The sequence below is a fragment of the Salarias fasciatus genome (genome assembly GCF_902148845.1).
Source record: "Salarias fasciatus chromosome 23 unlocalized genomic scaffold, fSalaFa1.1 super_scaffold_20, whole genome shotgun sequence".
In the NCBI taxonomy this organism is placed as follows: domain Eukaryota; kingdom Metazoa; phylum Chordata; class Actinopteri; order Blenniiformes; family Blenniidae; genus Salarias; species Salarias fasciatus.
In genome coordinates, this window is record NW_021941230.1 from 16,294,061 (window position 1) to 16,309,667 (window position 15,607).

At 46.0% G+C, this 15,607-nt stretch overlaps 3 protein-coding genes across 3 annotated transcripts; 2 read left to right on the forward strand and 1 right to left on the reverse strand.

The window, feature by feature from the left end:
- Window positions 1-2,042: 2,042 nt before the first annotated feature.
- LOC115383702 (carboxypeptidase O-like) lies at window positions 2,043-5,739 on the forward strand. Its single transcript, XM_030085883.1, has 9 exons — window positions 2,043-2,173; window positions 2,847-2,886; window positions 2,955-3,056; window positions 3,138-3,242; window positions 3,314-3,430; window positions 3,565-3,658; window positions 4,780-4,982; window positions 5,162-5,246; window positions 5,351-5,739. The coding sequence occupies exons 1-9, from the start codon at window positions 2,106-2,108 to the stop codon at window positions 5,608-5,610; spliced, it is 1,074 nt and encodes a 357-aa protein (XP_029941743.1). The 5' UTR covers window positions 2,043-2,105; the 3' UTR covers window positions 5,611-5,739.
- On the reverse strand, window positions 5,650-8,188 carry LOC115383904 (nucleotide triphosphate diphosphatase NUDT15-like). The gene is made up of 3 exons (XM_030086107.1): window positions 8,185-8,188; window positions 6,003-6,200; window positions 5,650-5,925 (listed from the first exon to the last, which is right to left on the reverse strand). Exons 1-3 carry the CDS (start codon window positions 8,186-8,188, stop codon window positions 5,810-5,812), a joined length of 318 nt encoding a protein of 105 aa, XP_029941967.1. The 3' UTR covers window positions 5,650-5,809.
- Window positions 8,189-8,670: 482 nt separating this feature from the next.
- LOC115383701 (carboxypeptidase O-like) lies at window positions 8,671-15,394 on the forward strand. Its single transcript, XM_030085882.1, has 9 exons — window positions 8,671-8,829; window positions 10,846-10,885; window positions 10,954-11,055; window positions 11,137-11,241; window positions 11,385-11,501; window positions 11,637-11,730; window positions 13,880-14,082; window positions 14,338-14,422; window positions 14,529-15,394. Exons 1-9 carry the CDS (start codon window positions 8,762-8,764, stop codon window positions 14,801-14,803), a joined length of 1,089 nt encoding a protein of 362 aa, XP_029941742.1. The 5' UTR covers window positions 8,671-8,761; the 3' UTR covers window positions 14,804-15,394.
- The last annotated feature ends 213 nt before the right edge of the window (window positions 15,395-15,607 follow it).

The following is a 15,607-nucleotide window of genomic DNA, read 5'->3' on the forward strand; positions in this document are numbered from 1 at the left end:
CAAGTAAAGTGTTACCCAATTTTCAAAGAAATATAATTGTAGAAACAAAAACACTGTGGAAAACATTAAATAGGAACCAAACACATACTTCAAAATAATATCAGACATTAATTATGTTTAAAACACAGATTGTCCCTCTTTGGCTTAACTCTCTATGCTTGTTTGCCTGAGAGACCAGAGTAATGGATGACAGATAACTCGATCAACAGAGCACTATGAATTTCACCTTAATCTTTTTTAACCTTTGATGAACCTTTATTTTTAACCACGTACTTTCATGAATTGACGCATTCTTTTGCTTAACATTTTAACATATTCTCATGTTTTTTACCAGCATTTCAACATAACTTATATCACCATTACACATCCACATGCACAATGAGCTGCTGGGCCGGGATGGGAGCGCTGCCGAAGCGCTCTTTGAGATGAGCGAAGGCCCTCCCAGCCTCCTCAGACCAGACGAAGCGTGACTTGGTGGATGGGTGAGGGGACGCGCCGCCTGACTGTAGCCTCTGATGAATCGTCTGTAAAAATTAACAAAGCCCAGGAAGCGTTGCAGTTGTTTGTGGTTGAGGGGGATGGGGCAGTTTACCACCACCTTGCTCCTTCTTGGATTTAGAGAACACCAGGATATCATCAAGATGCACAAATAGAAAAGTGTTTAGGAAGTCTCGCATATCATTAACTTGACGTTGGAACACTGCCGGGGCGTTGGTGAGGCCGAAGGGCGTGACCAGGCACTCAAAATGCCCCACCGGTGTCTTGAACCCCGTCAGCTGCTCGCCTACCTCTCGGATGCGGACCAGATGGTACGCATTACGCAAGTCCAGCTTGGTGAAGATGGTGGCTCCCAGCAGCAACTCTCAAGCAGAGTCCATAAGGGGCAATGAATATTTGTCCTTAAATATGATGTTGTTGAGCTGCCTGTAATCGATGCATGGGCGAAGAGAGGCATCCTTCTTACCAACAAAGAAGAAGCCTGCCCCGAGAGCAGACGAGGAGGGCCGGATGATTCCCGCTTTTAGCAGAAATGATGAATGTAGGGTTGACTTATGGCTGCATGTTCAGAGACACTAATCACTGATATGATTGACGAACTTAGATTTCTTTGTGTCACAATATTTCAAAAAAATAACTGTAAAAGACAAAACTGATAAATACAAAACACGTATTCGCCATTTCCACTGATAATTCAACTGAAAAGAGGAAAGAGAATCATTCATAAAGTTGAACGCTTGAACCACAGCAACACAAGTCCAAGTTAATTAAATTCATGGATACGCTGAGATTAAAAACAGCACAAATAACCTTCAAGGCCAAGAATAAATCATCACCGATCAGTATCCAAGGCAAGGCAGCTTTATCTGTTCAACACATTTTGATGGAATTAGAAGTGTTTTACATGAGCAAACGGGGCTGACGGCAACGAGGAAGGTGAATAATTATAAGAAAAGATGAATACAATGAAATGAAACAGCAAAGCAGTTAAAGGAAGAACAGCAAGCACCACAGTGAAACATTCAATAGATTCTGTCCCCACTGAAAGTCAGCAGCAGCACAGCAGGAGCATCTTGGCCCTGATTTCTTACGAACCCATCCTGTTTTCAGGCAGATTCCTCCAAATAGCTGGAGAATAAAAACTGGACGCAGCCTTTGCATGTTTGGTTCATAACATAACATCACATTACATAACTTGAACTGGCTGCGGGGGCCTGGAGGAGAAGGATCCTCCCTGATCTCCAGGTCAGGATCCGGCGTGTTGGAGTTTCTATTCTCCTCCCTCCTCCCCTAGGATTTTGCATCTTTTTCTCATGGTTGAATTTCTGTCCGCACACTGTGACGCTTGAACAAACGAGTGGATGTGAAGCACTTTATCGAATTTCCCCGAGAGGAGGAATAAAGAGTCCATCTATGTGGGAGGGCAGGGACGCAGGGAGAGCAGGGTGCAGAGAGCGCCGGAGGAGGGGGGTGTGAGCGTTAACCAGGGATATCCCCACCCTGCTCTCAGTACACTCTATAACAGTTGTAACCTGGTCGGAGGACAGCAGAAGCAGCGGCGGCGGCTCCAGGAGGTCCGGACTGGGTGAATGTGAGCAGCAGGGACAATGTTCCAGAGTGCGGGACTCATCTGTGCTGCCTTGCTTTCAGCTGTGGCAGCAGCAACAATAGAGAGGTGAGCCGTTCTCTTATGCTCTCTGATACTCATGTGCTGTTTAGAGAAAAGAAATTCAGTCACTTTCCACTTCCTGTTCAGCAGATTCTTTTCTACAAAAAACTCAGTTTCGGGTTATACTCAGAGGAAATATTTGAATTCTGAAGTTCAAAGTGAAAATCTGAGAAGCAACTTTTCACGAACTCAGCAATGAAAACATTTTAAGAGATCTGACTGTGGATGTGGCCTTGACTTCTGCAGGTTGTAAGAACTCACCTGTTACAGAATTTAAAGATCCACCATCCAAAGTGAAGACCGGAGTGCAGAAAGCTGGTCGACCTGTTTGAACAGCTCATATAGAAATAAATTCTCAGATGAAAGTAAAAACAGAAGAGTGAAAAGTTCTAACAGACAGAGAAATGCAGACTTTAATTCAGTTCAAATTAATTCAGTTCAATTTACCTTTCTTGATAAAGTGCCAATTAGAAAATAGTCATTTCTCAACACTTTTGCAGAGAAAACCCAACAGATCCACATGAGCAAACATATCGACTGTAGAAAGGAAAAACTCTTTTGACAGGAAGAAACCTTTGCAGAACCAGGCTCAGAGGTGGCAGCTTTCTGTTATTCCGGTTGGGGTGAGGGTAGCAAAGAGTAGTAAAAATGTTTTTCACGTGTCTCTTGTGTGCCGCAGAGTGGAGCATGACTACTTCAAATATCACCCCATGCCAGAGGTGAGGACGTCTGACTCACAGCAGTCATGAAGCCAGTTATGATCCGTTACTGACCCGTCTGTGTCCAGATCACTGACTGGATGTGGCTGATGGTGAAGGATCACCCCGATCTGGTGACCGTGGTGGACTACGGCAGGACTCATGAGAACAGGACCATCAGCTTACTGAAGGTGACGAAGGAGCACAGAGCAGAGGGCCGCCGCCGCCGCCGCCACTGCTGCATGTCTCATGTGTTTCCACCTGTTCCCCAGGTCGGCCTGGACACCGGATTGAAGAAGAAAGCCGTGTGGATGGACTGTGGGATTCACGCCCGGGAGTGGATCGCTCCAGCCTTCTGTCAGTACTTTGTCCGTCAGGTAAGAGACCTGCAGATGCTTCATTTCTCAAATTCACTCAAAATAAATCTGACGCAGACTGGCTGGACTAGATCCTTCAAACGTCCAAAACAGATCCTAAAATGGAGCTGATGATGAAGAACCTGGACTTCTACGTCACGCCGGTGTTCAACGTGGACGGCTATGTCTACTCCTGGAAGGACAACACGGTCAGTGCCGGGACTGGATCGATTTTTACCAGATTACTGTTCAATTGCCCAGAGATGAAGCACAGACGAGCTGATTGGGTTAAAAACCTTTGAATTGCATCTCTATGTTTCCTAAATGTCCACAATCGCTGCAGACTCGCCTGTGGAGGAAAAACCGCTCAGCAAGTCCTCCGGGTTGTGACTGCCAAGGCACCGATCTCAACCGCAACTTCGACTCCAACTGGGGCAGTGAGTGTCGCTTTAAAGCCACCGGTGATAAAACCACAGTTAATCATCGTCCAGCTTGAGAACTATCGCACAGCTTCAGGACCACCCCCACATTTCAGCTGCCATCTATTATTTTACTGCAGGTCTGGAGTCATGTTGACATGCAGGACTTGAGTCCTGGATGATAAAGTTTCTTGCATTTATTTTTATTTATTTATTTATTTATTTTTAATATTTAACCTTTATTTGACCAGGAAAATCCCATCGAGATTAAAAACCTGTTTTCCAAGGGAGTCCTGGGGCTTACAAAGTGACATTTACAATACACAGTGTTACCAACTACAACTTGGGACCCCTGAGGCACCCCCTTGTGGGCATTCTCAAAGTCAGAACAAAGGCCATCATCACTGACGATAGTTTGTGAACAAGGCAACAGCATCAATTGACAAACTCAAACAAAGAAGCCTATGCTTTAGGATAAAATGGTCCACAGTGTCAAAAGCTTCTGACAGATCAATAAAAAGTGAAGCACAGTACAACTTTTCCATCTCTGTTGGAGCCGAGGACTTCCATCCGATCGACTCCACCCGGTTCTTTGATTCTATACTTGGTGTGAAAAATGCCAAAACGACTGACTTCAGACTTTTACCATTTATTTAAGTATAGCCAGATGGAATGTTCAGCGCTGCGCCTTACAGGGAAAACCATGCAGTATTTCACCCCGAAAGGATCCTGATCATTCATGAAATAGAGCTTTTATTCCATGTTCTTCTGGGCTGGGCCTGCCTCGACAGAAGGACAGTTAATAATAATAATAATATAAACTTTATCTATATAGCACCTTTCCAGAGCATCAAGTCACAAGGTGCTTTACAAAAGCATAAAGCAACATGTTTAACAACATGTACTAAAGTCCAACAGAAAAGGGATAAAAATATGAGGAAAACACTAAAAACATACAGAGACCCGACAGAGACAAGTGATCCGCTGCCGTCTTGGATTGTGGGCTGGAGGTGTGGGCGGCGACTGATTTAGCTGTTGATTTTCTGGCTCATGGTGGAAGAGTTGGGGAAAACACGGACTTCCTGGTCTTCGTCATGACAGACCAGCCTCCAGACGTGTTGTCTGTGTTGCATTGACAGCAGCTGGAGTGTCTTCGAATTGCTGTAGAGAAAGCTACTGCGGCACTGCGCCCATGTCTGAGCCCGAAACTCAGTTCCTGACCTACTTCGTGGGAACCCGGAAGGACGACTTCCTGTGTTTCCTCACCATCCACTCCTTCGGCCAGATGCTCCTGGTTCCATACGGACACCCCAACTTCACCGCCTCCAACTACGCTGAGCTGGTACTCATGTTATCACACAAAGTACTGATAAACTACTGCACATCTCTGGAGGAGAACACACACACACACACACACACACACACACACACACACACACACACACACACACACAGAGCTAGGGGTGAAAATATTCCAAAACAAGCGTCTCTGTCTCTGATGAGAGCTGCTGTGGTCCTCAGATGGAGGTGGCACTCGCTGCAGCTGAAGCCATTCAGGAAGTCCATGGGATGATCTACAAGGTCTTGAAACCTTCAGATATCTTAAGTAGGTCTGATCAAGAAATCGCCTCGATCAATAGAAGCTCTTCTGATGTGACTTCAGCCACCTGGAGGGAGGAGTGTTGGTTTTACCTCCAGCTTTTCTTCCAGATCCCTTCTCTGGCTCATCCCAGGACTGGGCTCACATGCTGGGCATCCCGCTGACCTTCACCTTCGAGCTGAGGGACAACGGCACCTTTGGCTTCGAGCTCCCAGAGGATCAGATCCAGCCCGCCTGTGAGGAGGCCTACAGCGGGGTCCTGCACATCATCACCTACGCCCATGACAAGGCCTTCAACGCCGCCACCACCGCCGCCGCCGTCTGGACGCTGCTGTTAGCAGCAGGGACCACCGCAGTCTCTCTGATGTGAAGGGAGACGCAGGATGACTGGAAAATAAACTGTTTAGACTGAATGTCTGCACCTTAGACACAAAAACTGTGTTCATAAATGACGTTGAAATGCATCTCATTTTTGAAGCTTTGTCTGTTTGCAATCACTGCCAACAAAAGAAACAATTTGTTTTGTTTATTTTAAATAAAAAACAGTGCATATGCTACTTGAAGGAGTCTCAGTGTTGAGTCTGGGTGTCCCTGAACGGATGGTAGCCCTGCTGTCTCAGGCCGGCCAGCGGCAGAAAGAGCTGCTCCTCTGGAGGAAACTCATCCCAGCGGGTCCACGTCCAGCCTGATGGACAGAAGAACCACAGCAGGCTCCGTCATCACCTGCTCGGGCAGCAGAGGGGCTTCCACTCTTCGTCCCACCTTCATTTTTCTCCGGTTCCAGGTTCTGCGGTTCCCCAGACCGCGTCCGGTCCAGCCGGCCCCGCATGATGATGGTCACATAGTGGTACTGCTCCTCCAGCCGGATGGAGTTCACCACTGAAGCGAGGCAGATGTCCTGCAGAGGCGCCCCAGCCTCCTCCAGCATTTCTCTGCAAGCGCACCCCAAAAGATGAGCCGCTCCTCAAAGATATATGTGAGCTAGAGTTTTCCTCATGGTATGTGGAGTTCTCAGAGATTCTATCTCTCCTCAAGGGAAACTTATGCCAGAATGGACTTACGGCTATGGCGCGTCAATCGGTAGATGTGTGGCTCCCATGTAAACTCTATAAAATAGCTATCAGGGCGCAACCAAACTTGGACAAATCGACCAAAAAAGAACTCTCTCGATAACAACAAACTATTGGGATGTCTCCAAAGGTAAATCCAAAGCCAAAGTCAGCTACATCTGTTGAAGATTCGCTCCCCTCTGGACAGCTAGCTACTGCTAGCATTGAAGATGCTAATGCTAGCCCGGACAGCATCCAAGATAAAATCATTCGCTCAATGAGAGAAGAGTTCTCCACAATGAAGGAGGATTTTAATGTGAAGTTTGACGGAATCATGGGCGCCACTGGCGGTGTGAAAAACGACATTAAAACACTGACGGACCAGATAATTGAGGCTGAAGCAAGAATTAGCACGTGTGAGGATGATGTAGATGACCTGAAAACCGGCTCATCCACCATGAAAACCACCATGCAGGAGCTAATCCGGAAGGTGGATGACCAGGAGAATGGAGCACGGAGGTCAAACCTGCGCCTGATTGGACGACCTGAATCGAAAGAACAAGGTGATGTGTGTGCTTTTTTGGAAAAGTGTATTTCAGAAGCGCTCGGGGAGAACGTATTTCCTCAGCCTCTGATCACTGAACGAGCTCGTTGTGTCGGCAGACTCGATTTGAAACCAAAGAGCGATCAGAGAGCCTTGTACAGAGGCTGAAGACGGAGAGGACTTATGTTTACTGGTGGTGTTTTCTTGGGAGCTCGGTTCAAATCACTTCGTATGCTGTTCCTCAGACTAGTGGACCAGTTTTTCGTTCATGTTTACGAGGCACCTTTTTGTTTTACTTTTTCGTTGTCAAATGCTTGCTATCCAGTGTAGGCTACTTCAGCTTCACTGAAGGATGAGGGTGAGGACAGATTGGGCAGATTTCTTACTGTTCAGTGTGAAATCTTTTCAATTCAGCTAAATCTTGTAAATTTATATGCTCCCAATGACGATAATCCTTCTTTTAAAAGAAATTTGTTTTTACCCCTGGCTGCTCTGCCAGGCAGGTATAATATAGGTGGAGACTTTAATTTTACCCTTCAGCCAGACAGATCAACAGGAAGAGATGTGTTGCATGTTCAGACCAGAGTAGAACTACTCCATTACATTAAAGAATTCAATTTAATAGACATTTGGAGAAAATTCCAGTCTGGTTAGTCAGCATATTCCTGTCACTCGACCACTACTCAAACATTCTCCAGAGTAGATTATTTTTGACTTCTCCTTCATCGACATCATCTGTTTCAAAAAGCTGAGTATTCTTATCTCAGGCCATGCCTCAGCGTCCCTGTGTTTAAATATTCAGCACTCCTTAAATTTCACCACAAGATGGCGCCTTCAATGCTTCAGGCTGAAGGATCCCAATTTTACAGTGTCGGTATATCAGTGTTCAGATTAATGATTTCTTTATAAATAACACAAATCAAACTTCAGCTTCCGTACGATGGGAGGCATTCAAAGCATTTTTAAGGGGACATATGATAAGTGATACAAGTTCGAAAGATAAATGTTGAAACCAGGAAAAATATCCACATCATGTGGATCTTATAGGCCAATATCTCTCCTCAGTAATGGTTTAAAAATACGTACTTTATGAAGCTTTAGCCCACTGCCTTGATAAAGTGTTGCCAAGAATGGTCCATTCTGACCAGAATGGCTTTGTCCAAGGGCGACGTGGTTTTCATAACATCCGCCGTGTGTTTAATTCTGTGTTTGAGTGCTCTGGTCTGAGAGACGCAATGAAATGAAACAACAGAGCAGTTAAAGGAAGAACAGCAAGCACCTCAGTGAAACATTCAATAGATCTTCACTGGACAGGAACGTCTTGGCCCTGATTTGAAAATAAATCACTAACCCATCCTGTTTTCAGGCAGATTCCTCCAAATATCTGGTGAATAAAAACTGGGCAGCTTTTGCATGTTTAGTTCATAACGTAACATCACATTACATAACCTGAACTGGCTGTGAGGGCCTGGAGGGGAAGGATCCTCCCTGATCTCCAGGTCAGGATCCGGCGTGTTGGGGTTTTTATTCTCCTCCCTCCATCAGGGAGGGTCTGGAGTGGAGAGGCAGTGACTGGGGGGGTTGTAGGATTTAGCCTCTTTTTCTCATGGTTGAATTTCTGTCCGCACACTGTGACGTTTTAACAAACTAGAGGATGTGAAGCAATTTATCGAATTTCCCTGAGAGGAGGAAATAAAGAATCTATCTATGTGGGAGGGCAGGGAGGGCAGGGAGAGCAGGGTGTGGAGTGCGCAGGAGGAGGGGGGTGTGAGCGTTAACCAGGGATATCACCACCCTGCTCTGAGAACACTCTATAACAGTTGTGACCTGGTAGGAAGTGTTTGGGAGGATACTGATCAGGAGGACAGCAGAAGCAGCGGCGGCGGCTCCAGGAGGTCCGGACTGGGTGAATGTGAGCAGCAGGGACAATGTTCCAGAGTGTGGGACTCATCTGTGCTGCCTTGCTTTCAGCTGTGGCAGCAGCAACAATAGAGAGGTGAGCCGTTCTCTTGCTCTGCAGCATCCATTCAGACACTTCAGGGTCAATGCTGGTACTCATGTCCTGTTCAGAGGAAAGACATTCAGTCACTTTCCACTTCCTGACGTCTGTTCAGCAGATTCTTTTCTCCCAAAAACACAGTTTCTGGTTGAACTGAGAGGAAACAGATGAATTCTGAAGTTCAAAGTGAAAATCTGAGAAGCAACTCTTCATGAAATCAGCAATGAAAACATTTATAGAGATCTGACTGTGGACGCCGCCTGAAGAACTCACCTGGAGCTGGAAAGAAGTTACAGATTTTTTTTTCTTTTTTGTTCTTGTTACTGAAATCTTTATCATTAATTTTCCCTTAAATACAATAAACATACAAAGAAAACAACAAAACAACAACAATAAAAAAATGAGAGACCGCAGCATCACCTTCGTCACAGGGACGAGGTTCAGAGTCCAAATAGCCATTCGATAAGTAATCACTTATCCCACTTGTTTTGAAATTCAAGTTCTTTCAGTCTAAGGGTGGAGGTCATCTTTTCCATGAACCAGACTTCCTGCACAATGCCCGTCCACTGGTTGGGAGGCTCAGGTTTTTGCCATTTCCTTGTGACCAATAATATTTCAACCAAATAATGATCCTGTTTTGTCACCAGGTCACAAATAAGCCCTTGGTCCAGTGTCTTACCGTTAAGTGGAACAGGGTATTTCAAAATCTTGCATAGAGTGGTGTGGATAGATGACCAGAAGGGTTTAATCTGTGAACAGTCACAAAAAATATGGGTGTGATTGGCATCAGCTGTGCCACATCGCCTCCAACAAACTTGTTGGATGGACAATTGTTTGCTGTTAATCTTTGGTGTGATAAAAAAAAACCTTACAATGTTTTACCAATTGAATTCTCGCTATGTAAGTGAATTTGTTGAGGTCTGAGACAGTTCACAGATTTGGTACCGCTCTTCATTTGAGATTGTAATTGCCATTTCTTTTTCCCACTTTACTTTTAGGTAAAGAGATGTAGACTTTGACCAGACATTAAACTTGTAACCTTGATGTAATGTTCCGTGTTTTCTGTTTGTATGCGCTACATAGCGTATCTAGGACTGCATTTAGTTCACTTTGTTTTACCTTTACTTCTTTATTATAGTATTCACTTAGTTGCAAACATCAAAAGAATCTTGATTCTCAAGTCCAAATCTCTCTTTCACTTGTTGAAAACTTCTCATGTCGCCATTGTCAGTTAAACTGCAGAAGGCTGTAATGCCTTTTGGGTCCATTGCTTGAAAGTTGAGTCGTGCAGTCCTGGTGAAAAATCTTTCTCATGAGCTACCCACCTCAATATTTTCCTTTCCTTCTTCAGTTGTAATTGTTTTGCAGCAGTGAACCACGTTTCTAAAGTGAACATAGTAATTAGGTAAAGTATATTTTTTTAAATTTAATGGTATAGAGTCCTCTCCTATTATGGTCTGAATGTTCATCCCAGGAATGCATGTCTCAATTTCTCTTCATCTGCCCAAATATCCAGGGTCACACCAACAACACAAGTATTGCAATTGGGCTGCATAGAAATACATTTAAAAAAAAAACAAAACAAATAAATTCTCAGATTAAAGGTCAAACAGGAGAGTGAAAAGTTGCAACAGACAGAGATGGTGTCTGAGAAATACAGACTTTAACCTGAAGAGGGAGGAAGGAGTTCAAAGGACTGTTCCTAACCCTGACCAGCTCTGGTGTCCAGGTCAAGAGGCCTCAGTCCAGTCTGCTGGTGTCTTCTGTTCGCTGCTGCGCCCTCTTGTGGTATACAGTGGTATTGCCGCAGAGATCCGGCAGTGGACACTGACTGGGGTTCATCAAAAAAGATCACATACCGGATTAAAACCACTTGAAACTAAACTTGGATCTGATTTATGATCAAAAAACCAAATATTCCTTTTTTATATATTAAATGACTGAAATAACATCTTCACAATCTTTGGATTGGAGTAGTTAAAATGTTTTTCACGTGTCTCTTGTGTGCCGCAGAGTGGAGCATGACTACTTCAGATATCACCCCATGCCAGAGGTGAGGACGTGTGACTCACAGCAGTCATGAAGCCAGTTATGATCCGTTACTGACCCGTCTGTGTCCAGATCACTGACTGGATGTGGCTGATGGTGAAGGATCACCCCGATCTGGTGACCGTGGTGGACTACGGCAGGACTCATGAGAACAGGACCATCAGCTTACTGAAGGTGACGAAGGAGCACAGAGCAGAGGGCCGCCGCCGCCGCCGCCACCGCAGCATGTCTCATGTGTTTCCACCTGTTCCCCAGATCGGCCTGGACACCGGATTGAAGAAGAAAGCCGTGTGGATGGACTGTGGGATTCACGCCCGGGAGTGGATCGCTCCAGCCTTCTGTCAGTACTTCGTCCGTCAGGTAAGAGACCTGCAGACGCTCCAGAGCATCTGCAGGTCCTCCAGTCCTTTTTCAGAGAGTCTGGACCTGAAACCAGTTAGTCTTTCCAATGTTTTCTCTTTTCCTGAAGGTCGACTCTGATTCTGATTTCTCTTTTAAACCAGATTCTTCAAACGTCCAAAACGGATCCTAAAATGGAGCTGATGATGAAGAACCTGGACTTTTACGTCACGCCGGTGTTCAACGTGGATGGCTATGTCTACTCCTGGAAGGACAACACGGTCAGTGCTGGGACTGGATCGATTTTTACCAGATTACTGTTCAATTGTCCAGAGATGAAGCACAGATGAGCTGATTGGGTTAAAAACCTTTTGAATTTCATCTTGATGTTTTCTAAATGTCCACAATCGCTGCAGACTCGCCTGTGGAGGAAAAACCGCTCAGCAAGTCCTCCGGGTTGTGACTGCCAAGGCACCGATCTCAACCGCAACTTCGACTCCAACTGGGGCAGTGAGTGTCGCTTTAAAGCCACCGGTGATGAAACCACAGTTGCAGCGGGTACGGAAAGTATTCAGACGGCCTCGACAGAAGCAGTCCAGAGTGAGTTGGGTTGCGTTGGGAGTGAGAAGAGAGGGAAAATAGAGAAGTGATCCTTTGACCTTGAGCCTTTCAGGGGGTTGTTTTGAATTCTAGGTGCGCCAGATGCAATCAGAAGGTATCTTGTTTTGGTGTGGAAGCAGTCGTTGACCTTCCTCTGCTTGGTTGTCAGCTTTTTTTTTTCCAGGCAAAAGCTGAAGTTTCACCCTCTCGGTGATGGTGACATCCAACTAGAGTCTCATATCGTCCATAACTCTACATTGTCCAACTTTGGAATAAATTCGCACAAACGGTCAGCGTCAGCTTTTGCCTGTTGATCTGAAAAGACCGTCATCCTTTGGACATCTTTTTTGGTGGTGGTCTTCTTAATCCTCCAGAAGATCAGGCTGCAGCACAAGCCAATCAACAACAGGCCAGTCATCATAAATCCGAAGATGCAAACATTTCCTATGTCCTCCACGGACAAGGGTGCCAGGCATGTGACACGCCTCCACTTGCCACGGGCGTCCATCACATACCCAGCATGCCAGGCCCCATCCAGAAGGCAGGATCCTGCTCCTGTGGTCTTTGTTGAAATGATCGTATCAATTGCATTGAGAGACCAGCTGATCAATTCCATGGTTGATATTTGGTTTGTTCAAAAAAACAAGTCAAGTGATTCCTCCAGTCAAACAGCTGAGACAAGAGTGCAGCAAGCAGAGACAATAGGGAGGGAGAAGCAAGTAGGGAGCGATAGAAAAAGCGTCCGCCTCCTCCGAGAGCCATGCAAAGAAATGAGAATCATGAGGTCGAAGGACCTGCCCAAGGAGCTCAGAGACTGAACTGTGGCAAAGCACAGATCTGACCAAGGTTACAAAATAATTTCTGCAGCACTCAAGGTTCCTAAGAGCACAGTGGCCTCCAAAATCCTCAAGTGGAAGAAGTTTGGGACGACCACAACTCTTCCTAGACCTGGCCATCCAGCCAAACTGAGCAATTGTGGGAAAAGAGCCTTGGTGAAAGAGGTAAAGAAGAACCCAAAGGTCACAGTGGCTGAGCTCCAGACTTGCCGTAGGGAGACGGGAGGAAGTTCCACAAAGTCAGCTATCACTGCAGCCTCCACCGGTCGGGTCGTTATGGCAGAATGGCCCGATGGAAGCCTCTCCTCAGTGCAAGACTCGTTGAGTTTGCCAAAAAAAACCACCAGAAGGACTCCCAGACTATGAGAAATAAGATTCTCTGGTCTGAAGAGACCAAGATTGAACTTTTTGGTGTTAATTAAAAAGCGGGATGTGTGGAGAAAACCAGGCACTGTTCATCACCTGCCCAGTACAATCCCTACAGTGAAACACGGTGGAGGGAGCATCATGTTGTGGGTGTTTTTCAGCTGCAGGGACAGGACGACTGGTTGCAACTGAAGGAAAAATGAATGCGGCCAAGTACAGAGATATCCAGGAGGAAAACGTCTTCCAGAGTGCTCAGGACCTCAGACTGGGCTGAAGGGTCACCTTTCAAGAGGACAATGACCCACAAAGGAGTGGCTTCAGAACAACTCTGTGACCGTTCTTGACCGGTCCAGCCAGACCTAAAGCCTGACCTAAACCCAATGGAGCATCGCTGGAGACACCTCACAATGGTTGTCCGCCAACGTTCACCATCCAGCCTGACAGAACTGGAGACGATCTGCAAGGAAGGATGGCAGAGGTTCCCCAAATCCAGGTGTGAAAAACTTGTTGCATCCTTCCTAAAAAGACTCATGGCTGTACTTTTGCTGAAAAGGTTGCTTCTACTCATTACTGACCACAGGGTCTGAATACTTATGACTGTGTGTAATTTCAGTTTTTCTTTTTTAATAAATTTGCAGAAAATTTCTTTTCTGTCAAGATGGGGTGCTGAGTGTCCATTAACGAGAAATAAAATGAACATTTTTGATTTTGGCAAATTGCTGCAATGACACAGAGTGAGAAACTTCAAGGGGTCTGAATACTTTCCGTACCCACTGTAATCATCGTCCAGCTTGAGAACTATTGCACAGCTTCAGGACAACCAGCCTCCAGACGTGTTGTCTGTGTTGCATTTACAGCAGTTAGAGTGTCTTCGGACTGCTGTTCAAACCGCTATGGTGGCACTGGTCCCATGTCTGAGCCCGAAACTCAGTTCCTGACCTATTTCGTGGGAAGCCGGAAGGACGACTTCCTGTGTTTCCTCACCATCCACTCCTACGGCCAGCAGCTCCTGTTTCCATACGGACACCCCAACTTCACCGCCTCCAACTACGCTGAGCTGGTACTCATGTTATCACACAAAGTACTGATAAACTGCTGCACATCTCTGGATCTCTGGAGGAGAACACACACACACACACACGCACACACACACACACACACACACACACACACACACACACACACACACACACACACACACACCACACACACACACACACACACACACACACACACACACACACACACACACAGCCAGGGCTGAAAATATTTCAAAACAGTTTGTGTCTCTGATGAGAGCTGCTGTGGTCCTCAGATGGAGGTGGGACTCGCTGCAGCTGAAGCCATTCAGGAAGCCCATGGGATGATCTACGAAGTCGGGACCCCTTCAGATATCTTATGTAGGTCTTGGATCAAGAAATCGCCCCAATCAATAGAAGCTCTTCTGATGTGACTTTAGCCACCCGGCGTGAGGAGTGTTGGTTTTATCTCCAGTTTTTCTTCCAGATTCCTTCTCTGGATCATCCCAGGACTGGGCTCACATGGTGGGCATCCCTCTGGCCTTCACCTTTGAGCTGAGGGACAACGGCACCTTTGGCTTCGAGCTCCCAGAGGATCTGATCCAGCCCACCTGTGAGGAGGCCTACAGCGGGGTCCTGCACATCATCACCTACGCCCACGACAAGGCCTTCAGCGCCGCCGCCCCCGCCGCCACCGCTGCCGCCGCCGCCATCTGGACGGTGCTGTTCGCAGCAGGGACCACCACAGTCTCTCTGATGTGAAGGGAGACGCAGGATAACTGGAAAATAAACTGTCTCGATGGAATATCTGCACCTTAGACACAAAAACTGTGTTCATGAATGATGTTGGAATTCATCTCATTTTTGAATTATAGAGGTTTGTTTGTTTACAATCACGGACAGCAATATAAACAAATTACTGCATGAAAGCATTTTATAGAAACAGTCACAGGCAGCAAATGTTCAGCTTTTTCAATTCTTGTGAGAAAGTGAATTTCAGTTAAAAAATAAAAAAGCACACAAGATGTATGAGAACTAGAGTTTTCCTCGTGGTGTGTGGAGTCCTCAGAGACTCTCTCGCTCCTCAGTGGAAACTAATCCCAGAATTCAGGAGCTTAGCTCAGTCCTGTGTGAATATTAAAGCTTTAAAGCGACACTAAGGAACTTTTCAACCTTAATAAAACATTTTAATATCTTTTGTGAAGATACATTGACTTACAACTAGCTGAGTGACCCTCTGTCACGGGCTGAGGGCGTCTGTACTGCTTTCACTTGGACTGAGCAGCTGTGAGGAGGATGGTAGGAACCCTGCACACTAAAAAACTCAAAATGTGCGGACTGCTTTACGGCATGCGTCACATCATGATATAACATTGTTGAGCCACCATTAGATTCATTACCTCGTCGCTGTCCGTCCTTCACACAGCCACTGGAAACAAATGTAGGCGAGTCCAGTCCGACAGCACGCCACCGGGAGCAGCATTTTACGTGCTCGTCCTCATTGGAAATGCAGCATTCCTTCAGGCGAAACATTACCGCTTTTGTCCACTGGCGCCGCCAAAATCA

Excerpts from the sequence above, each read along its gene's own strand:
- LOC115383702 (XM_030085883.1), top strand. The coding sequence starts at position 2,106 with ATGTTCCAGAGTGCGGGACTCATCTGTGCTGCCTTGCTTTCAGCTGTG. Across the intron at positions 2,174-2,846 it reads GCAGCAGCAACAATAGAGAG|AGTGGAGCATGACTACTTCA; the intron begins GTGAGCCGTTCT and ends TGTGTGCCGCAG. Across the intron at positions 5,247-5,350 it reads GAAACCTTCAGATATCTTAA|ATCCCTTCTCTGGCTCATCC; the intron begins GTAGGTCTGATC and ends CTTTTCTTCCAG.
- LOC115383701 (XM_030085882.1), top strand. The coding sequence starts at position 8,762 with ATGTTCCAGAGTGTGGGACTCATCTGTGCTGCCTTGCTTTCAGCTGTG. Across the intron at positions 11,056-11,136 it reads GGACCATCAGCTTACTGAAG|ATCGGCCTGGACACCGGATT; the intron begins GTGACGAAGGAG and ends CCTGTTCCCCAG. Across the intron at positions 11,242-11,384 it reads GTCAGTACTTCGTCCGTCAG|ATTCTTCAAACGTCCAAAAC; the intron begins GTAAGAGACCTG and ends CTTTTAAACCAG.
- LOC115383904 (XM_030086107.1), bottom strand. Across the intron at positions 5,926-6,002 it reads GGAACCGGAGAAAAATGAAG|GCTGGACGTGGACCCGCTGG; the intron begins GTGGGACGAAGA and ends TCTGTCCATCAG.